This window comes from Clytia hemisphaerica, unplaced genomic scaffold, assembly GCF_902728285.1.
Source record: "Clytia hemisphaerica strain Z4C2 unplaced genomic scaffold, Clytia hemisphaerica genome assembly, whole genome shotgun sequence".
Taxonomy (NCBI): domain Eukaryota; kingdom Metazoa; phylum Cnidaria; class Hydrozoa; order Leptothecata; family Clytiidae; genus Clytia; species Clytia hemisphaerica.
The window spans coordinates 64,974-91,827 of record NW_027104271.1 but is presented as its reverse complement, the minus strand read 5'-3'; the positions used below and the strand labels follow the sequence as shown (position 1 = coordinate 91,827).

Genomic DNA, 26,854 nt, shown 5'->3' with positions numbered 1-26,854 from the left:
TACAATTTCCAACCCCCCCGGCAATTAGGTCCCCCCCGTTTATTGAAATCTAGAAAGTTTTCCAACCCCCCCCCCGTTTATTTGGAACCTAAGAGTATTTTTTTAAATAATTTGCTCATTAAATGGTTAGCTAGAATTTCAAATTCAAAAACATGTACCATCACAAGGCTGTAATTTTGCAAAAACCTTAGAAAAAAATAATAACATACCTTGAACTTCAGAAGACATTAAGCTAATCGAACTATAGGAAATTTTAGTCAATTCTTAACACCACTATAAAGCATTTAAAAACCAAAAATCTCGACAATTAAGAACATTACAGGATGAGCCTTTCTATTTCTAATAACGTTTGTCTTTAGGTGCAAAAAAAAAGATTGGGATGGTTTTAGGGTGGTAAAACGGACAAAAATTGCCCGCGCGGCAATTGGCGGCTACAGTCGAAAAAGTGTATTGAAATCAGTGAAACCAAACGCGTAACTTTGAATTCCAATTAGTACTGGTTCACCCACCTATACTTGATTCAGCTGACATGGAAATACACAAATGCTCTATTTTCATAACAAACTAATAATAAGGGCGTATAGTATTGATGTTAACTGAACAAAATTATTTAGCTTTACAAATATCAGTGGGAAAGATATGAATTTTTCTCTCAAATAAATTTGGATGGAATTCTGATAGAATTTAACATTGCATTCAACTGGGCTGCAGGTCGGTAGCAGGTGAATTGAAAATAAAAATGTTGTTGGAAGTAACTTTTGTCATTTTGTCATTCTCTCTTGTTAGCGCAAGAAGTAAGTATACAAAGGCATTGAGATCACGATTTTTACCATAAAACTGCTCTTAGAATTAAGCTTTTTTTCGATTTTTTTATGCTCGAATGCACTTTTTTTTCGACCGTAGTCACGCGGTCAGGTGCGTGCCACTTTATTATTTAATTTACCACCCACCCTAAACTCGATCCAATCCTTTTTTTACACTTTTTTCTATTGTCTTTAGGTGCGAAAAAAAACTGGGACGGTTTTAGGGTGGTAAAACGGACAAAAAATGCACACGCGCCGCAATCGGCAGCTACGGTCGAAAAGGGGTATTGGACTGACACAGATTTAAGAATTATACCTACCAAGTCTTTTTATCTTTTGTGTGTGTTAAAGAAGAGATGACGAAGTAATACCGATAGTGAAAGGTATTTCAAACAAAGAAGGAGTCCTGCCCCATTTTTCTGAAGCGATTTTCAAATTCAACTAATTTGCTGAGTAATATTATCATTATCCTTATCATCTTACGATACAAACAAACTATATAAGAACATAAGGCTTCGATGGCACAAATGTTAAGAACAAGTTAAGAACATTTTAAGGCCAAAAGCACCAACATCAAAAGTCAAAATATCATCCAATATTATTTTTCAGGCTGCTCACAAGGAAACCACTATTACTGCAGACAGTACCAACAGAACCCTCATTATTATTGTCGTTACCAATGGGCGAAACAAAATTGTCCGCATATGTGTGAAAGATGCAATAACAGTAAGTAAAATTGATTGATATTGATGTCTGTCACGTGGTTCAAGTCAAGATGACCTTTAATAAGGGAAGAAATTTCCCCGGGGTAGAAATTTTCGCAGAAAATATTTTTGCTGAATTTAATTTCACGTTTTTTTTTTTTGATAAATCCCCGAAAATAAATTCAGCGAAACATGAATATTCTTAGGATTAAAAAATAATCACCTTTGAAATTTATGGCAAAATAGACCTTCCCGTGAAAAAATGTCTTAAAGAGTAGAGACGTCACTAAACTTTTCCTAAGGCAAACACGATGCAAGAGGAGGATTCGGGATGGTGCAGCCTACAAACTTTGTTTAGCTTTGGGAAATTGTAAGGTGGTGTAATGTTTTTTGGGAGGAAAGGAGAGCTAAGCCCCTGAACAAGGATATGCCGTGCTCATTTGAGGGTTAGCGAGTTAATGTATCTACCCTTTTGAGGAAGGCAAAACCACTATTGCCATAATGGTGTAATAGACCTTTTCGCCACCGATGTTATTTTACATGCAAGCAGTCATTTTTCATACAAATCATAGATTGCCGAAACAGATTTGCATAGTTTTGCATATAAATGACATCATTTTCGAAATGGTTTATCTTTTTTCAATCTATGATTTGTATGAAAAATGGCTGCTTGCATATAAATGACATCAAAGGCGAAAAGTTCTATTACGTTTATTAAATCGAAGGATACGATAAACCACCAGGCCTATGACACTAACCTAAAGTAAAACAAACTGGATGAAGACCTTTTTTCGGATGAATCGACTTTCTATTCAAGCTTCAGTTCTCCTTCTTCTTCTCTTTGCAGACGTTTGTAGAGACAATAGCTACCAATGCGAGAATTACCGGCCAAACAAAGACATTTTATGTGGATATCCATGGCTGAAAGAGAATTGTAAACAAATGTGTGATTTATGCCCTGATATTGGTGAGAAATTTGTTTCATCTGGCTGAGGAAGAATTCCATTCCAACTTTATACTACAGTGGAGTCTCTATAACTCGAACTTCTACAACCCGAGTATTTTATTAACTCCATAACTCGAAATTTCCTTCACTCTTTGAACGAATTCACGTTCCTCGTTCGTGTTCGAATATAAAGACTCCATTATATTTATCACAGACACACTTTGAATTATAGAAAACTAGAAACAATTATCATATTGTAAAATTTACTGCACTTTTGTCACTGGTGAGAACGTTACTGTCAATGGAGTATTCCTACAGTCTCAATAACTAGAGCACCGTATCGTGAACAAAAATTTGTTAGAGTTAAGGAGACATTTGAATTATAGAATTGAAGAGACTCTACTGTAATAGCTTGCTGACCTGTAAATAGGAGAAATCGAAATGCCTTTTTATTGCGGTTATATATATTCTTTTCCGGTTACTGAGAAAGGGGTGTTGAATACTTCGAAAAAGACGACTCTAAAGTTTTGATTGACTGTTTCGCTTGGAACCCGAAGTAAATTTTACTATCAGATTTCCCAACCTACTTTTCCTCCTACTTTCACTGTTCCGCTTTATGTCCATTGGTCCTGTAAAGCTTCATGATCTGAAGAGCCTTGTAAGAGGAATCATGTTAATATAATTTCGATGTTAATTTCAGGACCAAAATGTAAAGATCACCGACACTGCGAGAGCTATCGTCCAAACAAGAAATATTATTGTACACATGAATGGACTCAAAAGAATTGCAAAACTCTATGTGGACTATGTCAAGGTAAAAATAAGTGGAAGTAAGCCCAATGTTGGCTCAAAACATCTTAACAATCCCATAGCCAAAAATAAGAAAGAGCTTGCATAGTGTCCTCCCCCTGGATTCAGATAGGGGTGGACTTTTGAAAGAAGACCAAGTATGGGGGAGAAGAAACTTTTTTGGAGCCAGGGGTGGGACAAATTTAGGGAGGGGAGAAGGATTTCACAGATCATCCAGAGGAGGGGAGCAACTTAAAGGCCCTTTTTCTTGCTTTCAGATATAAAAATTTGTAGTAAAAAGTATCAAAATGAGCAATTTTTAAGTAAAAATCCAAAGTTGAAGGCATATGAGCCCATCGAAAATATTGAGAGCCAGTGAGCGAAAAAAATTTTCACTTTAGATATAGAGGGGGTAGACCCTGAGTGTCGGCTTGGATTTGTGTTCACTCTGTGTTGTATCTTTCAGAATTAATTAATTCTTTAAAACGCCCCTTGAATTAACGCCCCCCATTGAAGGGAAATTTTTCACTAAACACACCCTTAAAGAAACGGGGTGTTTATTCGAAGAAATACAGTGTGTCAATACAATGATATCAGCCACTTGTCACGTGTTCACTCGAACCTTAACCTATTCCATACTTTTATATTTTTAGTCAAAACAACAACACGACCTACAACGACAACGACAACGACTCCTCCGACTACAAGAAGAACCACTCAACCTCCTCAAACAACGGAACAACCGGGATCCGGGGATGGTTCCGGCAATTTTATGGATAATGAGCATTTTGAATTCGATAACTAAAGAAGGGAAATTCACTGTGTAATCACGAAGAACCGTCTTTGATATCTGATATTGTGTTAAGTTTATGTAAATATTGAAAATGAAGAATTACAAAATAAATTGATTTTGTGACAGTTGCTCTTTTTTTTATTTATTCAGCTATCTCCCACAATCTAACCCTTATTTTCTAATTTCAGAACTTTTTATCCGACGTTTTTAATTACACGTTTTTTTCTATAAGAACATCCAAAATGATTTAAACCTTCAGATGTTCAGATGTTCAGATGTTCTTAGCTTTTCAAGTTTCATGCCTAAAAATGTTCTTAGCATGTTCTTGTTTTCAACATTTTTTGAGTAAATGTTGTCCATTTTTCTAATAAATCAGGTGCTTTAGAGTCCACAGCTTATAATGTTCTTAATTTATTCTAAAGATTTTGGCCATCGAAGCTTTTATGTTCTAATATAGTTTGTTCTTATAAAAAAACGTGTATCAAAGGTAAAATTTTTGTATACCCATTTATTACTTTATGAGAACACAAGACTAGAAAATGTGATTTTAAGCTCTTTTTAAGACTAATTACCTTATCGGCCCTTTTCACACCGGCCCTTATTACGCCATGAGCCCTAAAATAACGCCAATAAGGGCCGGCGTAAAAAGGGCCGATAAGGTAGTAAACATTTTGGCCAAATAATCGCAAAAATTAAGAAAAGTTAAGCCTCAAACAAAATTGACCGGTTTTTATGAAAGAACATTCAAAACTGAAATGAACGTGTTAGGAAACAGAAATTTAAACTATTAACTCCATTATCAACTATTATAATAATTGTATTGTTTGGATCGATCCACATTTTGAGTATAAATTGAACATTTGAAACCAGCATGAACGTGCGTTTCGAATTTTCGAACAAGACGCTCGTAAAAGTGTTTTATTAAACGCGAAAAAAACATCCCGTGAACGAAAATTATCGAAACAGTAAGTGTATTCAACCGTGCAAAGAAAACCCAGCAAAAATAAGAATTTGATCAAAATGAAGCCAAAATAAGAGTTCTTTTTGGAAAAACTTATTCAAAATATCGAAATATTAACTGAGTGCAGTTTTAGGGAATTTGTGAGATCCTAGAATATCATAAAATCGCATAGTCACGCATATATGAATAGATCGTGAAAGTTGCAAAGTTGCGGCCGCTACAGCGTAAATCAAAATGCGCATCGGAGCGTGCAAATTAGTTCAGGTCGAATGAACTTGACGTAAACTTCTCTGCAGGAACAAGATTGCTGCAGAAATCTATTAGCTGGAGCTCGAATAGCTGAATTCAAAGTGAAAATCAAAATTTAATTGAATTAATTAATAAAATTATAAAAATTTTGCGTAGTAAAGCTTTCTTTTGATTTGGAATTGTTGTTGTTGATTTTTTGATCCACTCCTTAATATTTAATTATCTTGCTTTATGACTTTAATTGATTCTAAATGAGCACTTAGCAAGGAAAAGATGGTGCGGAATCGATATTTATTATTTTTGGTATTAGTGGCGCTGCAATGTGTGGTTACCATACAAGGTAAAGACATTGAATTAACATTTAGTTATCCGATGTATCATTGCTTTTGCGGAGGGTATACCAAAAATTTTTAATAGGCATTGGATATACAACTTGCTGTTTTCTCAATAATTTCACATGGTCTAATCTTGGCAGAACGCCATGTTTGGCAGCCTTTACTGCAGTAACATCAATATTGCTTTCTTTATATCAAATATCTTCCTCTCCCAATAATGTCTAGACCAAATCTTTGGGGATAACAATTGTTTTACAGACAGGGCTTTTTGCATCATTCTTTTTTAAATCTTTGTATCGTACTGTGATGTAAAACATTTACATAGAACCCTACAAGCATCTAAACTGCAGTTTTCGTTGAAAAGCCATTTGTAGTCCATTTCTCTTCGGCCAAAATACAAAATAAAAAATCATTTGATTGAGGACTTTGTCTTTGAAAACCGTGAGTCTTTTAGTAAATTTAAAATCTTTAATTGAGAAGCCCTCGCAAAGTTCAAGAAAACACGGTTTTTTATAAGAAAAAAACTATATAAGAGCATACGGCTTCGATGGCCAAAATATTAAGAACAAGTTAAGAACATTTCAAGGCTTTGCTAACACTTGATTTCTTAGGAAAATGGGCAAAAATACTAAAAAAATAGAAAAAATAAGAATATGTTAAGAATATTTTTAGGCTTGAAACTCAAAAAGCTAACAACATCCGAAAGTTTCAAAAATGTCGGATGTTCTTATAAAAAAACGTTTATGATCCATCCATTCTGAATATCTAGACTTGAATATCTCCCAAGACTGGGTTCTTCAATAAAAATATATACCCTACTATATGACTGAGACATCATTTGTTTTCGACACACAGGTCAACCAAACGCTAAGAAACCACTAAGTGAAACATTCATCTCAAGCCTTCATCTGGACGAAGGGAACATAGACAACCAAGATGATCCACAGATACAAAACTTACGAAAAGCGCGCTCCGCGATACAAGAAAACGGTGTAAGATATGCGCGCCATATCGAACAAAAAGTGAACGATGATGCGCGGATGTTGGAAAAACTATCGAAACTATTCGAAGAGATTGATGATGACACTGGAAACGTCAACAAACGATCCATCGATGTTGGAGGTAGCAAGATGTCGAAAGAAGGAAAAGCGTTACATAGAAAATCGTTGCATGATTTATCGAACGCAAGATCGAAGACGTTGCTGCATGGTAAGTTCGGAATAATTCTGATTATCATAACTGTTTATGTTTTCGCTAGTTAGTTAGTTTGTACGTTCAGTTGTTACATTTTTTCTTTTGAAAAGGTGGATTTCAGTCTTCATCAACAGATTTGTATTGCTTCTCCGGATAGAGGCCATAAGTAGAACTTATGTAGGTCAATATCCACCATTTCATGGAGATTCATAAGATTTTTCGATAAGAGGCAATTGGTAAGTAGTATATAATGCACAAGTATTTTTAAGTGCCTTAAATTAGGGTTGGAAAAGGTTGGATACTTAAGCGCTTTGACCATAGTGAATTTTCAATATATAACACCTACAAAATATAAATTTCTACTTGATGTAGCACACAAAACTGTGGCATTTTATTTTTATACATTTTCTGTTAAGCTAATTATCCTTTAGTCTGAAAATTCAAGAATCGCAAGGTAAAAATTTGACGAAGAAGAAAATGAAGACCTTTGCGGAGAAGAGTATTTCAACTTTGAAGAGCTTATTTTCGGCGAAGAAAAAACATTTTGAAATTTTTTTTGCGGTAGATGGTGTATCTTTTACCGAACTAAAAATAAATTTCACCCTCACTTTAAGGCATGACAAATAGTTTTTCCAAGATATTTTTTTTTGGAAATTTTGCCAATTTCCAGTGGGTACCCACACTTTTTAAAGAATTATTTTTTATTATTATTTATTTTATTAAATTATGTAATAGTTATCGGACAGTTGCGAGTACAATATGAGAAATATTTTACGAGTTCCGAGATTTTTCCGTACAATATTTTCCGAGCCTTTAGGCGAGGAAAATATACGGAAAATCCGGAACGAGTAAAATATTTCCATATTGTACGAGCAAATGTCTGATAACTGGTTTATCGGTGACCCAAAAAAATGCACTTTTTGTGTTGGAAAAAAGCGCAGGGCATTTTTGTAGCAAAGTGACGTTAGATTGCTGCTACCGCTACAATGCAACAACATCTTTTCGTCAATTTATATTTTTACATGTAAAATACAAGATATATTGTACTCTTTTTAACCAATCAGATTGCAGATATTTTTTGGATCGCCGATAAAATTATAATTAATTTATTTGGCTTAAAAAACCCCATGGAAATTGCCATTTTAGTTATCTAATCTACCAATCTTCACGATAACCTTATCAACAAGTATTCAGCATTTCTTTAAATTCATTCCATTGTAGATCAAAGCAGTTTGATTAGCCAACCACGCAAGACATCCAATGAGAAAAAGAAAACTAAGAAAAACGACGTTGTGTTGATTTCCAAAAACGCAGAACAGTCGAATAAAATAACCAGATCTATCAACGGCATACGAAAGAAAAATAAATTGCCGAAATCAAAGCAAGAACAAAATGTTCCTGAATCAAACAATCAAAGGTCAGTTGACCAAGAAATAAAAACGTCGTCATTACCAAGTGGAAAAGCTGTTAAAAGAGAAGTACGACATGTGATCAAAACACATGAACAAAACAAGACAAACGATGTAAGCTCTAAAAATCTACACGAGAAAAGCCATAAACCAACACGAGAATCTGGTACTATCAACCCTTTGAAAACGAAGGATATAAAGGAGAGAAAGAAATCATCGAAAGTTCCAACGAATAACGATTACAGCAGTCTTTTCCACAATAAAGTGAAACGTTCCATTGATGAAGATGAGGAGGAAATGACAATTCGGAAGGATGATGACAAAACGAAGGGAAACGAGAAAGAAATACATGGATTACCAGAAGCTTTAGGTATGTATATTTTCCTCTCAAACTTGTTCAGAATTTCTCAGCCTGAATCACAGACAACTTCAAAATCTCAGGTAGTGGTTGATCCAGGGGGGGGGGTACTAGGGTTGCGAGAATTTTCGACCCTTAGCGGGACAAATTTGACCAAACTTTGATCTTTCAGGGCGTAAAAAGTTGAAATTTTCTGATTTTTCCGACCCTTAGTCAGTCTGTGCCACTAACTCGATTGGGAAGATTCTTCCGAAATGGGAAGAACCTTCCCGAACGGGAAGAACTTAATCTATTTTTTTCTGCCCGTTTTGGAAGATTCTTCCTCTTTGGGAAGTTGAAAATTGACTGAATCTCGGCGCAGCTGTACGATGACCGGCGAAAGTTGAAACTTTTTGGAGGTGAAGACGCATCAAATTTTAAGGTTTTTTACCAAAAGAAAAGTAGACTTTACCGTAGAAATCTTGTTAAATTGTGAAAAAACTGCGTAAACTTCCCAAACGGGAAGTTCCAACCCGATCGAGTTTTCCTTAGTTTCTCGCTTCTTCCCGATCTGGAAGTCCGTTAACCCGGTTGGGTGTTAAGTTAATTTCCCGTTCGGGAGGATTCTTCCCATTTCGGAAGAATCTTCCAATTTTGGAAGAATCTTCCCGATCGAGTTAGTGGCACAGACTGTTAGTGGGACTTTGGAAATCCAAAAAAAGGTACCCTTAAGGGCGGCACATAACGTACCCTCCATTTTCCTAAGTACCCCCCCCCGGGTGGTTGATAGACGCCTAAAGATTCTTTAGATTAATGTTCAAGGAGAAAATTGAAAATATATATGTTCAAAAGCATATTGAAAAAAACTTGTTCTTTTGTTTGAAATTTTCCTTCCGGAAATTGGGATATTTCTTTGTAGAGCACTCTTTAAGGGTCTAAATGTCACTCGCCCACATTTTTTTCGATACCAAGACTGGACTTAACGTAACTTTACATGAGATTTACATAGCTTTACTGTGTACATTGTATGTCTGTTAAATCCCTCGGGACTAAGGTAAGTTAACAAATTCATTGGACTTCGATCATGGAATGTGTGTTGTCATTCGTTTATTTCAGCCACAATTTTCGATATCAAGAAGTTCAAGCGTGAAATAAAAGAGGAAGAGCACAAGCAAACTGAAGACAAGAAAGAACATCAGCGATACAACCCCAGAGCTGTCATCCTTAAGCGTCAAGCACGTGACAGAGTCGTTCCAAACATTCCTCTACCTTTCCTTAAAAGTCCAATCACCAAAGTCAGACGTTTCGTCAAGAAAATACAACTTGCTGAAAAGGTTGGTCAACCTCAAGATAAACATAACCAAGAACCAATAAGAAAATCAAAAGTCATCACCGTGAAAAGCAAAAATAAAACAGAAAATCGAACGCAAAGGAAAACAATAATAGTAGCTCCTAACATTCTTTCTTCAATCATAAAACAACAAGAAGTAAAACAAGAGCCGGTCGGCAAAATAGGTAGCATCGGAGACGAACAGACAGCAACATTGTCTAAGAAGAACCAAACCTCGACTGAAGGTGATAAACAGGTAGAGAGGGCATCAAGGAGTGTGAGTGAAGAATCAATAGACTCCACCAAGGGAAAGAAGATTATTAGTACACAGCGTAATGAATTATACGGAAAAACAATCCCGTTTGAAGAACTGAAATCTTTGGACATTGTGAGGAGAGCGTTGACTGATGAGCAATTCAATCGATTGAGATTCTTAGATGACCAAAAGGTAAAGATTTTCATACGTGAGTCATGATTGAAAGTGAAAGAATATGGCCAGTACTCCCTTTCGTACAGTGGGGAAGTTAAAGAGACGGGGTAAATTTGAAAAGTAAGTCCGGGGCCGAGTAAACAATGATGGACGGGTTTTGCTCCAAACTCTTCCAACGCTTATTTTTCTGTAAACCGATTTGATGACAGAAAACCCACGCATACTGTATTACTTCGAATAAAAGCCCCCCTTCTTTTAAACGCCCCCTCGAATAAACGCCCCTCCTAAAAGAAAAAATTATTTAATAAACGCCCCCTTCGAATAATCGCCCCTTTAGGAGAGGAGCGTTTATTAGAAACTTGTGACTTCTACACTAGTGTTAACTGGGTTTGAAAAGAAAGATTTTAGGCATTTCTTGTAACCAGAGCATTTTTCGATGCAATTTTAATCGTTGAACCAAAGAAATTTTGCACTAAAATCCTGATAAAGAACTAAAACAAAGTTTATATTTGCTTTAAATATTCGACTATAGACTAAAATACTTTAATAAACACCCCCTTCTTTTAAACCCCCTCTCGAATAAACGCCCCTCATAAAATCAAAAAAATTAAATAAACGCCCCGGGCGTTTATTCGAAGTAATATGGTATATATTTTCCTACGTTTGCCATCCCTGTAACGGACAATAACATCGTCTAGTACAGTGGCTACTCACCGACTGTTTTCTTGTATCTTGAAAACCTTATAGAAAGGTGCTCAGTCTTAAAATAGCACAATCCAGGGGGGGGGGGGGTCGGTAGTAAAATCTCAGACATAATGACGTTTACTACGGTGGTGGTGTGACGACAAATCGAAAAAAACTTTTACTACCCAGGGCTGCCCAGGGTTGCTAAATACTAAAATGGGTGGTATCTATGTGTTAAATGTTGAAATATTTTTACTACCTGGGTAGTTAAAACTGGTAAGATTAGCAAATTTTAGCTTTTGTAATAATTCTTTTAATTTTTTGGATGAAATCTGAAAATTGTTATAAATTTCTGTTGGAAAGTTGTTTGCTGCAAACAAAAAATTCTCGAAATTTTTTGTTAATATAAAAAAGATTTTAATTCTAAGGGCAAAACATTAGATTTTGCACTAAGTGAAAAATGTGTCAGAGAAATAATCATTTTTTAGCTTTCTTTGTAAATAAGTCCGAAAAGCAACCAAAAAATAGGTGGTCTCAATGACAAATTGTCTCAAAAACTTTTACTACCAGGGTAGTAAAATACCTCTTCCAAGAGTCTGGGTATGGTGGTATGTAAAAATTCGAAAAAAATCCTTTTACTACTCATATATGTCTGAGATTTTACTATCGACCCCCCCCCTGCACAATCGGGAGTTATGATTGGGATTTATTTCAAACATCTACAATCGGTACCGAAATATTTGGTGTTTTAATGTTTTACAGAATTTAAAGCTCGGGTAAGAATTAGGATTTCCATATACTTTCACTTTGTTTCATTAAGGCACCTTACTCTTAGGTTAGGCTGGAAAATTGTCGAAATTTTAATAAACGGGGGTACCGAATTGCCAAGGGGGGTTGGAAATCCCCAAAAAGGGAAATATAGGCTAAAATTAGGCTATTTAAAGCAAAATAAGGGGCCTTCTCTTTGACAGCTAAAAATATTATTTGGAACCTAAGAGTAGGTGACCTAAAAATCACTTGCGGTTCAATCCTAAGGATCCCAAGTCATAAGTCTCATGTTAATAAGTCTCACGTTAAAACTCAGAGTTAAAAACTTTACGTTCCAACCGTACTTTAAGGCGCCTAGAAATCACTTGCGGTTTCAAAGTTTTGAGAGATTTCTTTTTGCCAAGTATTACAGAGAAGAAAAGTAAATATTTTTGAGTGTATCAATATGATTAATTTCTCTACCTCAATTCCATTTTAGGCAAAAAGCTTATTCGAATCTGACGAAAACAAGTTCTTGAAAAACTTGACAAAGGATGGCATATACTACGATACCAGAAATAAGAGGTTTATCCTGAGTGCAGATGCATCAAGGCTTGCCGAATTCACAAAGAATGTCACTTTAAAAGACTCGACCGAGGAGCTAGCAATCTTAAAAAATAATATCACCAAGCGTGAAATCATACTAGACTCTGATCCAGATATCGTTACAAAAATGGGAGGAAAAGAGGCTAAGATGGAACAAGATGCAATTAAAAAGGCAGAAGAAGTTTATAGATTCGCGAGACAGATTCTCGACATTGTTGGCGATGAACCGAAAAAGAAATCGAAACGTGAAACTGGCGAAGAGCCTGAACACAAAAAAAGTAACGGAATCATGGGTATGTGGACCGCACTTGGTTCAAGTCCCGAATTTGTTCCTGAGCTTGTTAAAAGAGACACATCTACTCCTTCCCATCACGCTGCACGGAAAATGAGTTTGGATGAAATAAGACAGAAACGTCAAGAGTTCAATTCAAAGAAACGTAGAGCATTGATAGCGCTTGATGACAACGAACGTCATCAAATCAACCAAAGACACGCCGAATCACCACTTTCTATAGCGGAAACAGGAAATCTTGGTTCGGTAAACTTACGAGAAGTACGCAAAGACACGATCACTGACGAACACGTTGAACAAAGTCACGAAAAATCGAAACGACAAGCTAACAACGCTGAGCGCGATATCAACAAAAACAGTGCAGCGACATTATCAAATGACGGTAAAGTCATCTTCGCTTTCGATGAAGTAAAGGAGTTGATGCCTTCAAGAAAGATCTCCACAGTAGAAGAAGCCAGCCTGCTTAAGCCTCAGACTTTAACGGAAACACGGTATGACTTAGATAGAGATTTAGCGGATTCTATGCTTATAGGCCGTCAGATCATTCCTGCTCATCCGATAGACGCTACTCTGGTCTCTAGCTCTTTCTCAACCAACGGCGACAGTTACGGTACATCCAAAAACAAGATCCCAATCTTAAAGAAACAGAACCAGTTGGGGCCTGCACAGTTTTCGAAATATCGTTCAGATTATGAGAGACCACGTGTCGAGCAAATGCAACGATGGGTGAACGAAACAATGTTTCATCCTTATGGTACAGAAAGAAGCGCAGAGACAGATGCTGCTTTACAAAAACTCAACCTAGCTTCTTTAAATGCCACCGCTGTGTACCCCTCGTACAGAGACAACAAAGGAGAAACAAGCAGCCAATATCTGGCTCATAATCTACAAGATAAAATTAAATTAGATGATAGTTCAAATGAAGTAGGAATAGACGAATTAAATCGGGATATTTTGAAAGAGCAGGAGAAGTATAAGATGCATTTAGAGCAACAACATCAGCAACGGTTGGAAGAACAACAGAGGAAGCTACCACCGAATGGCGATGACTCCGAAACGCAATCACAATCAACTGAAATTTTGAATCGGCTAGCAAACCAGCCTACACCAATTCCTTTACAACAACTACCTACAGTATCGAATAAACAATCAGAAACAGAGAGCGAACTTGAACATTATGAACGAGTGCACGGTTTAAACATGGCCAACAAAACAGAGCTCTCTACAACCAACGCACCACCTACACCAACAACATCGACTTCAACACAACCTCCTACCACCCGAACAACATCAACAACATCAACAACAACAACTCCAAAAACCACAACTCTAGCAACCACGACCTCGTCAACTCAGAAGACAACAACACAGCAACCAACAACGACGACAACAACGACTTTAAAGACAACAACAGCAACAACAACTTCGTCTCCAACAACGTCGACATTGTCGTCAACAATAAGAAATCTCACAACAACAGCAATCCCAACCTCAAATACTCCAACTACAACACCCGCAAACACCAAAAACTCAAACCTTACAACAGACTCAACAAACGCAAGCAACACAACAACAAATCTCGGCAGTAATACAACAACACCTGAAGAAAAGAACAAAACAGTGAATCGTATGAATGTCGCAGAAGAGCAACCACAACAGACACAACCTATCCCGCAACAGACATCAAGCACGCCTTGCTGTTTACAAGTACAACCGTACACACAAGTACCATGCGATCAACAAAACGCACAACCTTGTCAGCAACAGTTTTCGCAACCAACCTCACAACAAATGCAACCAGAAGCACAACAAGCACAACAATACCTAAACAGTTGGCAACAGCAAGCAGCCAGTGGGGCAATCACACCTACACCATACCTTTCACCTCAAACGCCACCAGTTATCCCTGCAACAACTCTGACAACTGAACAACAACAGCAACAATATCTGACGACCGCAACTCCGCTACCATATCCTTTAGATTCTGATTATGAAATGGAACTTCCAAGAAACAAAAGCGCACCTGAAATCATCCCTAGATCTGATGGTAAGACAGTTTCATTCTTACAAATAAACTTCATTTGAAAAATATGGGAAGGAAAGTAAGGAAAAATCTAGCGGAAGAATTTTCGAAAATTTAATTACTTTTCACTTGAATAATGTATTTAAATGGGCCATTCCACTTCATCTCCATACAGGGGGGGGGGGTGGACGAACATTTCCAGAGGATAATCCGGGAAAAAATTCCAGGGGGTGTTTTTTCATTTTTCCAAAGGGGCAAAAAGTTATTCTAAAATTTCCAGGAATTAAAATACTAATTTTAGTACGTCCACCTTCACTTAACGGTATGAAACGAATTTTGCAAGGGCAATTATGGCCATTTTCCAGGGGGTATCCCCACATTTTCAATGATTATTTTTTGACTCGAAAAGGTTCGTCTACTCCCCCATGTATGCTTTTTTTTAACGGAACAGCCCAATGAGAGATTATACCTCACTTGGAAGGAAAGTAGGGAAAAGCTAGACAAAGAATTTTGAAACATTTAATTGTTTTTCCATTGGATAAATACGCATTTACATCAGGCCTCGGCGAGTTAAATATTCATTGGTGGCAAAGTTTAATTATTTTGTAAAAACCTTGAACATGAGGGAGTGATATGGATAAGTTTGAATGCATAATCTTTATTAGGCCATTCCATTTTATATCCATATCATCCACCGCCCCTGTATGGATTTATGGAACAGCCTATTTTTCACGATAATTGGTAATCATGTTCTATCTTTTGGATCAACGCTATCGAAGAAAGAGTCATAGCAAAATAAGAATGGGCTATTCCAGAAATAGTCTGTGCTCCCTATGTTGAAGAGGTGTGATGTCCAGGGTAGTTTGGAAAATAAAAAAGTCCAGGGTGGTCTAGTTTTTTGAATGATAAAATCCAAGGTGATCAGTAAAATCGGGTTGAAAATCCAGGATGGTCAGTATAACGAGGTCGAAAATCTAGGGTGTTCAAAAGAAATGGGAGAAAGAAAAACCAAGGGGTCCTGAAAAGTAGCAAAAAATCCAGGGGGTCACCTTTAAAAAAAAGGATCTCATCAACATAGGGGGTATTTTTTCTGGAATAGCTCAATTACAGAAGAACTATCACTTACAACTTCACCACAATATTTCAGGATACATAGGATGTTATGTGGATCGTTTAGTTGATGGAAGGGATTTGCCAATCAGAGCAGGAGTACCCTCTGTCACACCCAATAATTGTCGGTCAGTCTGCAAGAAAAGTGGATATAGGTAGGTTTTAAGTAAATTTAATGCAAAGTACCAATAAGACCCATGAGATTAAATTTTGTGACAAATCTGCCTTCAGAACCAAATTTTAGTCAAATCGTACGAGCCAATCGGTCAATATTTTGTGATTTTAGCCAAATTTAAATTCTGGTCTGCATAGTGGGGGGGGGGGGGGGTTGAGAATTTTACTGAATTTAAAAGAAGGGGGGCTTGTGAAAATTTCAAATAAAAGAGGTGGCTTGGACAAAAAGAGGGGGTTTAATTTTTAAAGGGGGAGGGGGCTTGGAAGATTTGGCGCAATTTGCAAAAGAGTGTTTTCCATTCATTTTTAAATTTCTCAACAATTATTATATTTCCATTCATTTGAATGAAGCAAAAACTCTGTTTCTACAACTCTTGGTGGAGTATGTTGCTTTTTTGTATTCTTCATTTTAATAACCTTGGTATATAGTTAGAGATTGTAAGAGTTCGTGCGTAAAAGGTCGAAAAAAAGAGGGGGGGTTGAACTTAAACCTGGGAAAAAGAGGGGGGTTGAATAAAAAGAGGGGGGTTGAGGAGTTTTCATTTTTAAGAGGGGGTTGAGCTAAAAGAGGGGGTGCCATTTTTAAGGGGGGGGCTTGATACCCCTCTGCCCACTATGGTCTGTAAAATACCAATCAGACAGGTGGTCGAACCAAAATTTTGTAAATCATCTCCTTTTATCAATTTCTACCGGTGGTCATTATCAATTTCTACCGGTGGTCAAAATTTCAAATTCAGAGCACTTGTCAGCTTTTAAGATTGTAGAAAAATAGGAAGATGCTTGAAGGGTTAAGAATGTTTTCCACGTTAACAAAAGACATAACTAGACTATAATTTATCTGCTAATTTTGATCTGAGTTTTTTTTTCAAAGAAGCCTTTGCAATGTTAAAAATTAACTTCAAACGGCGCTACATCATCACGAAATTCAATGAAAAGTAGATCTAACGCTCTCGGTGATTTAAACCGCTATTGAGTAGGCTATTATAGGGTAGCATTTTTAAAAAATAGTACCAAAAAAATGAAAATTTTGGATGGCCGGGTTTGCCAAACCGCCTCCAGGGTCTAGTTCAGTGCTCCAGCTGACGTTTTATCAAGTATGAATAAATTTCCTTTAAAAATTTTATTTCTACAGGTACGCCGCAATGCAGTATGGGTATTTGTGTTTCTGTGGTAACAGTTATGGGAAATATGACATGGTACCTGATTCAGAATGTAACACAATGTGCTCCGGAGACGATGCGTATACGTGCGGTGGACTGTGGCGAAATAAGATCTATAACACAGGTAAGCAAGGTGTAGAGTTTATGTTGCAACCGTAGTGCAGTGGTAGAGCATCCGGCTACGGTGCGCAAGGATGTGGTTTCAACCCCCAGCCGGGTCATACCAAAGATTCCCAAAATGGTACTTGATACCTCTCTGCTTGATGCTCAGCAATTAAGAGAAGGATCAGGGTAAGTGGAGCAATCCAGGGAGAAAGAGTGGCGCCCTCTCCTACCTTCGGGTAGATAGCTATCGAAAGAGGAGCCTTCGGGTCGCCTCCGACTGCGGTCGCAGACTTACTTTACTTATGTTGTTAGTGGACACAACATTTAGGTATTTTAGTTTAGTAGTCCTTTAAAACGGAAGTGCGTGTGTCAGTGTTTAATGATCTAGAATTAGATCAATGAGGATCGCACACAAACGACAAAATAAGTTCTTCAGACCTTACAGGAATTAAAATACAACAAGACCATCAATTTCTCCAGACTTTAAAATTGGGCGGTCAATAAATATTCATTAAATACTCATAAGTTTATTTTTCTTTCTGTTTTCAGAAGGAGTAGATGAAGGAAAGGAGAAATCATACAAAGGTAAAACTATGGCCATAATTTTGGGCACAAAAGGAATTTCAGGAATTTCCTTGTAAAATTTAAAAAGCCGCAAGTAGTTTATAAGCGCCTTAATTTATAAACTACTTGCGGTTTTTTAAATTTTACAGGGAAATTCCTGAAACTCCTTTTGGTTGTAAATTAGAGTTTGAAGTCTGAGTTTTAACATGAGGCTTGAGATTTAGCAGGAACTTAGGATCTAAGGATCCAAAAGCTTATGAATGATCCGATAAGGCTGAGAATATAGGCTGGGAGCCATTAAATACCCCTCCCAAATCGAAATATCCGATTAGATAAAGTAGAAAGCTTAAAAATGCCAATCTCGACCGAACTTTAAAATCTGCTAAACGCTAAGATACCAAGAACTGCCAAGATACTCCGACCATGATTGTAAAATATTTATTTTTGAAAAATTTCTAGCATCTAATGGTATTTTTGTCTCGATCCTCCGTCCGATATATTATTGAAAAATAGTGCAGTGTATAGTTAAAGGTTTTGTTTTTACATAAGTGTTCCCGTCTCATATCAGACACATTATTTCATATCAGGACAGTGTCTACACTATTGTTATATTATGCTTATATAAGCAAAAAAAATGTTTTTCTTTTCCTCTTTCTAACCAATCTTGCTCCACATTCGTGTCAATCCAATGTGAAAAAGCTTGTGAATTAAAATTGATGAGTGAGTAAACGTTACCACTGTTATTTAAAAACAAAACCTTTAATGTTAATTCTTCTTAATTCGATACTGGTCCAACTATTGGATTGTAGGTAGTTGATTACCAATGGGCTGAGACAGGAAGATCTACTTTCAATCGGAACTTTTTCACTTCTAGATGAGAACGGAGTGGCCCGGTCATACATCCCTGTGACGCCCGACATTCCCACCACATCAAACACAGATAGTCCTCCAGTCAACCCTTATAAACCAACCCCTGACATACAGGAAGCTCTGAAAGCGGCAGAAGAGAAAGACGTAAACAACTATCAAAATCAAATTCAAGCCAACCAGAGACTTCAAAACATAGCTGATCGAAATTATAAAGATGTTAGCGATCAACATCAACCAATATCTGATAATAAATGGATTGAGTTAGCTCAACAGAAGGTATACAGTGTTCCCCGGTAAAAAATCAGAAAAGTTTTTTACATACAGTAGACTCTTGCTTACTCGATCATTCGAACTTAGTCCCCTTCAAAGAGAAACGCTCTTAAAATAATTTCTATAATTCAAATCTCTCTACAATTCGAACAAATAAGATTCCATATTCGAGTTCGAATAAGCGAGAGTCAACTGTATAGTCGAGAAAACTGTTTGAATGGAAATTCTTTGTTTGATCAATATATAACCAATCAGTCCCAGAGAGCAGGCAAACACACTTCTGAAAATCAAATCAAGTAAATCATAAAAATCGAAAAGAAACTGTCAAAATTGACTCCTCTTTTCGATGAATCACTCCTCATATTAATATTGACCATGGTGAAAATAACAAAGAATCTAAACATATCATACGATATTAAGTACCTCAACACAATTTTCATATATAGAAAAATCATACCCTAGAAGCTTTATACTCTTCGCTCCGGTGGAAGTGAAGACACTGAGGTAGACTAGTAAACCATGCCGTTGTATTTCGCTGCAGCTTATGCTTGCAATGGGCTCACTACGTTCGATGAATACACCATTTGGAACTTGTCTGGCTTTCCAAACCACTCTCCCGCAACAGTGTCGATCTTTTATTCGAGCACATTATAAACACTATTCCCACGTTGCTTCTGTGTCCAACGAAAGGCAAACACTTGCTAGTCTAAGACTAAAGAGGCCTTTTCCTTCATAACTCTCTTCGATAGCCATACCGCCGAACCTTGTTTAATCACTTGTTCAATCTTTTAAAACACTTTTTAGGCTCAGGAAACTTTGTCACAACAGAAACATCCAACACGGAAAAGCAAAGAACAACTTTTGAAGGAATACATCCGTACACATGCTACCGATGATTTCAAAGAACTAAAACATTCACCACCCAATATCATCAATGCAACCCCTGGAAGTAAGGACAGGCATAAAATGCTTAGATAATAAAAGTTTTTCATGATTTTTTAAGTTACGTCATTTCCACCATAATGGCGGAAGCAAACGCGTTGGAATCTGTAAAGTCGATCCCTTACACTAATTGAACGTTTGCGTCCAAAGAAAAATCTCTCTACCTGAGGTGTAAATATAAGGTACTAAATTCTAGCGAATCCGCCAAATTTTTCCGCGATTGCCACTTTCTAGAATTTTTTCGTGTGTACTTAGTGAATTTCAGGATTGTTTGCTTTTTAAAAATTTAAGTGCTAAATTTCGCGAAATTTTGCGTAAAAATAGCGAAATTTTAAGTACACGCGAAAATTTGTTACCTGCGAGAATATAATAGACTCAAGGTAATCAATTAAAGAACAAAAGGTATCCTCTAGTCATTTGTTGAGCATTTCAAACGAAAGAGAAAACAAATCTTTCTATTTTTGAAAAGATTCTTCTGCTAATTCTGCTTAGTCAGCATAAATTGTCTACCTGCCTTGCATTCCATCAAAAATAAAATTATTTTGGGTGTCACAGGGTACAAATTTAAGGGAATAATAGGTTTCGAGGAGCGCTTTTCCGGGTAGGAGGGTTTATCAATTACCTAGAACTGTCAGAAGGATTTTACAATAACTATGTGATTATTTTTGAAGCAAAAATATATCGTGGTTTAATCAAACTGCAACAATTATGGTACGATGACTTTGCAAACACGAGTAGTGCCAAATATCAAATCCTTACAGGAAACATACAGATTGCTGTAAGTAGTTTTTCTAAATACTCTTGTGAATCATTCACTTTCAAAAGGGGTTTCAACTGAAATCTACAAACTTCAACTCGAACAGGGGTGGGGGGTCAACATCCAGATACCAGACCCATAGCCGGGTGGTGGTGTCTTTTTTCCTTTAAAAGTCTGAAAAGTCAAGTTGGTATTGATGGGGGAAAAGAGTTATCCTCAGTTGGTATTGATACCAAAATAGGGGGTGGGTACCCCTTTTTTCAAATAATATGATTCAGAAAGTTGATATCCATATCAAAATGACAGCAAAACTTTCCTAATTTTTGCCCTTAGGCGAGACCAATTTAATTTGTTGTTCTACGGGCAGATCGTTAGAAAAATATGGGTCGGTCGGTCGGTAAAATAAGAATAAATTTTTCATTTATTAGGGTTGGTAAGGTACTGAAAATATTTTCCAAAAAATATCTGCATCAAAAGTTCACTTTTTTATCTTCGATGAAGATCATAATAAAATTTTAGTGTATGGAATGCTTGCTTGATTTTCTAAATTATTATTCAAATTTAATTCTTACAAATAACTAGTGTGTGAAATATATTTTAGTGGAAATTCAATATTATAATTTTTTTGATTTTAGCAAAATAAGGTCGGTCGGGCCCGTAGAACAACAAATTAAATTGGTCTCGCCTTATAGCTAGAAAATACCCCGGGGTACATATCAGTCTAAACAGGTTTCAATTGGATTTGTTTTAGCTTTTGAGTATAATGACTGTAAATGAGTAATAAGTATAAATGACTTTGAAGTTTGTTTATTTTGGACTTTTTCGATATTTTCAAGTTTTATTTTTGATCAAGCCTGAAGCAAAAACATTTTTTCTGTGATAGCATTTGGTAATGAGTGAATCTATTCTGTTCTAAAATTATGTACTAATAAGAGCTTCTCCTAGTTTTTTCACATTAATTATATTCAGATAATATTGATTCAGATTGATTTTGCTAGCTTCACTGGGTTTGTTTTTATTATATTGTCAGTTTTCAGTCATTTTCTATTTTAGCACATGACAGTTTTTGTGTTGTGTTGAAGAAAGAGTATTTCAAAAATAAGTTTTTTTGAAGTTTCTCTTAGTACCCTGTTTGTGTGGGAGGGGGTGGGTCCCCTTTAAACAGCTTTAAACTCAAATTTGTCAGATTGGTATTGGTACTAAATTAGGGGGTGGGTCCCATGATATTTTGTTAAATTCAAAAAGTCATGTTGGTATCGATACCAAATTAAGGGGGTGGGTCCCCCCTTTTTCTGAAAATTATGATTTTCAAGTTGGTATCAATACCAAAATAAGGGGGTGGGTCCCCCCTTTTTCTGAAAATTATGATTTTCAAGTTGGTATCAATACCAAGTCAGGTTTTTGGGCTATGGGTTGGTATTATAAATATTGACCCCCCCTGTCTCGAATGAAGTCGTTTCATTAATCGAAGTTTGTTGTTAAATTATCTTTAGCCAAGGTCACTTTTGTAAAGAGAAAGGGAAACTTGTTTTGTCCCCTCCTAGCGTTTATTCGAAGGGGGGCGATTAATCGAAGTAATAATACGGTACTTTATATCAGTGGGTCTGGACCATATGTATCTAAAGGAAGAGAAATAGTGTGCAAAAGTGCAAAAAAATTATGATGAAGAAGTCAGGGAAAATAAAGTCTCATTTTTTCAACAGATTAATGTTATGTTAGAGATGACGTACTTTAACTTGCAAAGATATAGTCTGAAATATTGAACAAATCAATTTATATGAAGATCTAAAAAATTTCCTTCCACTTTTACAGCTGAAGCGGATCTACGAGAATGACACAAACTTCATTTCGGCTGAAGTCGTTTCGTTAATGTAAGTTGGTTGTGACGGTGAAAAAATGTTTGTTGTTACAGTGATCGATACACCTATCAATCCATTGCACCAAAAGTTCCTTAAAAGGGACTAAGGCCGAATGTCTTAGTCGATAAAAAAATTGTTTATCAAAACATTAGACTATGGTGAAATCGAACCACTCCTTTTGCTTTCTTTAGAGCTGAAGATCTAATAATCATATAGATTCATTTTGCGTTGTTTAAATATACCTACAGAACTATAAATAGCAACGGACAAATACCGAATACGATGCTAGTAGTAAACAAAATTGGGTTGAATCAACTACTGTCCGTTGAAATAAAACCATTTCAAACATACTTTCCACAAAATGGGCTATTCCTGAAAAAAATTATACCCCCTATGTTGAGGAGGTCTTTTTTGGGAAAGGTGACCCTTTGATTTCTTTTCAATTTTTCAAGATCCATTTGAATTTTTCTTTCTCATTTTTTGACCCTGGACACCTCCTCAACAAAGGGGGGGGGGGGGGGGGTACACACTATTTCTGGAATAGCCTAAAATACATTTCTTGGTACTCCTTCAACTCTTAGGGAGGCGGATCAATTTATGCCACATAGAACAATCGTGGACTTTGTGTTGAACTTCAAAACCGTCAACATTGCAACACCTTCAACAGAAGATCCAACACATCATCTATTCCAAGTGGTGAGCACGACCAAATCATTGGATGGAATGCCAGTGTTACCAAAAACACTCAAAATCAAAGGTATTTTAAATGTCAGTTTTCGTTGACAGTAGGCTATATCTAACCTGTGATCAGATCATCATTGTTTTCTGCAAGACAAGTTGCGCGATTTTGTTTAAAAATAGGGCGCCGTATCAGAAAAAAACATATATTTTAACATCGCGGTACGTAACAAAATTCTTTTTACAGATAGAATGTTTTCCTCAGATGGTTAATTTTCAACCACCTTTAAAGGTTAACCGTGCGCTAAGGAAATAATGATCATCTGTTATCAGGTTAACTAAATCATATCTCCTTCGTCAACATAACTTAAAACTGCTCTTGGAACTGTATAGTGTAGGCTAATTAAGTTGACAGTTATAGTACAATTAGAGGTAGACTCTCCATTTTCAGTCAAATAAGTGTTATAAAAAGGTCCACCTGAGTAGCATTATACAGAAGAAAAATTCCTGATTCTCGTCTGTGTTGCTGTATAAGTTTATGATGAATGTGTGTTTTCAAAAGTGCTCACAGGGTTAAGTACAACGTTTTAGAAAAACATTTTATACATTGATTCTTGGGGGAAGGAGTCCTGAAAAGGTTCGGGGGGTGGGGGTGTTAAAAATTACAAACCTAGGGGGAGGGGTACCTGAGAGAAGAGGTGCCCCTTTAAAAAAAAAGCTAAACCTTTATTTCTTCTAGAATACTACCTATCACAAGGTGGCAACGACAACAATACACAAGCACAACAATCCCCAGCGCAAGCACCACTTTCACCAAACCAATTCGAACGCATTAAGCATGACAGTATTTTCTACCCGCCGACACCGTACCATAACCAACAAAGTCCTTGGGATACTGTCGTACGCTCGCAACTCTCACACATACAAGAAGCGCCTTTCTTGTTCCAACAGCAGAGTCAACAGGTAGACGCATCAAGACAAGCAGTCCCAGGAATAGGGACAGGCAGTTGGACGATGCAGAAACCTATACAAGGTTTGTTATCATTTACGATTTACAGTTATCATTTACAGTAAAGTTCATAGCATACTATATAGCATATAAACACTGCCTAAATTAAGGTCCACCACACTTTCGAGGTGCACACACAGCTAAAAACATTAAAGAAGCGTACGAGAGACCAAGTTCTAAAATAAAACTCTTCTCTGTTACTGAAAGTGAAAATTTTTCATCTGAAACAGAAAACGGATTTTACACAGCTTATTCGCACATATTCTTGAAATTTCGGTAAATCGTGCAGAGTTTTTAGACGGAAAAGTCTTTATACACTTTACCGAGACAGAAATTCGTCTGAAAAGGAAGAACTTTAAACGATGTACTAAAAACTATCCTTTCCAAAAAAAGCAATTCGAAAACAAAACAAGAAACGAAAATTTCATCAACGTAGATTGAAAGCACTAAATCTGCTATAAGCCAGCTAGAAACTGTTGGATAGTGCGGGTGGGAAACAAAAACATTTCATTACCTCTCATTTCTCATAGAGCAACCATTGACTAGTAATGGACTACCGGACCAAAAGCCTGTCCGTACATACATCAAACCGGCAGTCACAAGTAACAATAATATAGCAGAACTAAAGAATTACATGGAATATCAGAAGTTGGCACCATCAAATCTAGGAAATAAGAGGAATTTGACAGCTGATATAATGGCTAAAAAGAGTCTAGAAGTCCCTGGGAAAGAAAGTATGGAATCAATAGAATTCTAATTCATTCGCGTCTATGTACTAGAGACCAAACTTACAAATGTTTAGCTCTATTCAAACTTAACTTTCGATAACTTTAATCAATTTCAATCAGTCGATTAGTCAGACTTACACATTTTCATAGTATCGAGAAAAGTCCGAACTTTATTCTTACTTTTTTGTACAATTAATTTAACATTTATTTCATAAGAGCAATGGGTTGCCGAGGTTACTCGTTGAATCGAGAGTTTCTACTTGTTTTTTTCTCTTCACAATTGCAGATTCACAGTATAAGCTTCGGTTGTTCTTTTGGAAAGACATGTTGGCCCGGCGAAAACGTGATGAAAAACAGACGACGAAAAGCCAAATCAAATTCAACATATATAAACGAAAACTTAACCAAAACACTAATACAAACATAAAAGACAGTGTATCAGTAATACGTAGTAAACGATCACAGGCTGATGACCGTTGGCCTATATCTTACAAAGGAGATTCACAAAAGAAAACATATAAACAATCCGCACCTAATGGTGGTACATTAAAACGCAAGAAAAGACTAACGCTAGATAGAGAGGAAGATAAAAATGGTTTTGCTACTTTATTCAATGAACTTTATTTTGATGAGAAGGATGTGGGGAAATCAGATAAGAGACGAATGGTGACGACTATGAATGGTAAAGAAGAGATTCTACACCGTAGTAAAAGAACCGAAGATGTTTAAATGAAAATGTTTTGGGCTGGTCGTCAACAGAAAGTGGTTAAATAAAACCTATGGTTGAGTGGCTGGAACAATGTTATGAAAATGCTCCACAATGATTAATCAAACCATAGACTTGTACAAAAACGTTGTTCAAATTAAAAGGGAGAATCGCATCGACGTTTTTAATTTCAAAGCTTGAAAAATGACACTGAGTTTCTTCAATAAAATTAACGGTTATGGTACCCAAAAGCCATTTAATAAAAAAAAGTTCACACCTCTATTCGTTACAAAAAGAAACAAAGCCTTTCCATTGGCTTAATTTGGTACTAATGGCACCTTTTTAAAGCTAATAGAAGACTTTTTTTTCGTTTCAGTACAGCAACAGGTAGAAGTGAGCTAAATCCTTATAAGATTTTTGATAAAAGACAAAGGAGTTTCTTCTTACCAGGGAATCCAGGCTATGACCATATAGTTTTGGTTCTTGTTTTGACTTGTTCGTTAACAATTTTGAACACCACCACAATGGCTTCGAATGATTCAAGTGTTGTCTATAAATGAAATGAAAGATCTCGAAGAAATAGTTCGTCATAATATTATTTTATTCCGTCAATTCTCTCATTCAATTCGAAACTAGATCGACCATTAAATAATGGTCTATTCAGTATGGACATTCTTACCATTAAGGATTCTCTATAATTCGATTTCTTTCTCTAATTCGAGACATTCCATTGCATAATTGTGAGAACTGAACTGAATACTTTCACTGAGATTTTTTAGTTACTATAAAAATGACTTCGATTAACCTTCTTCTTTTGTATATACTTAGTTTTTCTTTGTAAATAATTCACGTTTGTTCTAGTTTGAAATAAATGAATTGAAACACTTCATTAAACTGCATTAAATATAGTGTATTACAACGTCTTGAAGATAGTAAAAATACTTACAACCAAATTAATATAAGCGATTGATTGATCGATTGATTGATTGGTTGATTGATTGATTGATTGAATGAACTTTCACTACTGAAATATTATGAAACTTTTTGCAATTCTGAAAAAAGACTAAAATATAATTAACAAGTACAATATTTATTGGAGGAATTTATCATGACGACTCCAAGAAAGAGCTTATCGATTTCGGAATGAACAAAAGATACATTCAAGATAGCTCAAGATGGGTTTTTTGATGGAATGGACCAATATCGTGGTACGTATTCTATCAGAGGAAAAACTGGGACAAAAAGCAATAAATGTTAGATCCAAATAATAAATTACTTTAGCTGAGAACT

General features: G+C 36.2%; 3 protein-coding genes and 1 long non-coding RNA gene across 4 annotated transcripts in view; 2 read left to right on the top strand and 2 right to left on the bottom strand.

The window, feature by feature from the left end:
* LOC136816675 (condensin complex subunit 3-like) overlaps positions 1-26,854 on the bottom strand; it is a 177,505-nt gene that overhangs the window by 91,608 nt on the left and 59,043 nt on the right. The gene's annotated exons all lie outside the window — the stretch shown is intronic.
* On the top strand, positions 658-4,160 carry LOC136816673 (uncharacterized). The gene is made up of 5 exons (XM_067072998.1): positions 658-794; positions 1,413-1,529; positions 2,355-2,474; positions 3,154-3,267; positions 3,896-4,160. Exons 1-5 carry the CDS (start codon positions 740-742, stop codon positions 4,045-4,047), a joined length of 558 nt encoding a protein of 185 aa, XP_066929099.1. The 5' UTR covers positions 658-739; the 3' UTR covers positions 4,048-4,160.
* On the top strand, positions 5,363-26,036 carry LOC136816669 (uncharacterized). Its single transcript, XM_067072996.1, has 16 exons — positions 5,363-5,585; positions 6,436-6,789; positions 7,996-8,553; positions 9,637-10,298; positions 12,211-14,656; positions 15,780-15,897; positions 17,049-17,200; positions 17,731-17,766; positions 18,620-18,891; positions 19,690-19,834; positions 20,499-20,605; positions 22,397-22,455; positions 23,025-23,200; positions 23,861-24,154; positions 24,661-24,864; positions 25,145-26,036. The coding sequence occupies exons 1-16, from the start codon at positions 5,519-5,521 to the stop codon at positions 25,585-25,587; spliced, it is 6,093 nt and encodes a 2,030-aa protein (XP_066929097.1). The 5' UTR covers positions 5,363-5,518; the 3' UTR covers positions 25,588-26,036.
* On the bottom strand, positions 15,809-26,098 carry LOC136816671 (uncharacterized). The gene is made up of 3 exons (XR_010847964.1): positions 26,012-26,098; positions 17,117-17,189; positions 15,809-15,876 (listed from the first exon to the last, which is right to left on the bottom strand). It is a non-coding gene; the product is annotated as an uncharacterized lncRNA (long non-coding RNA).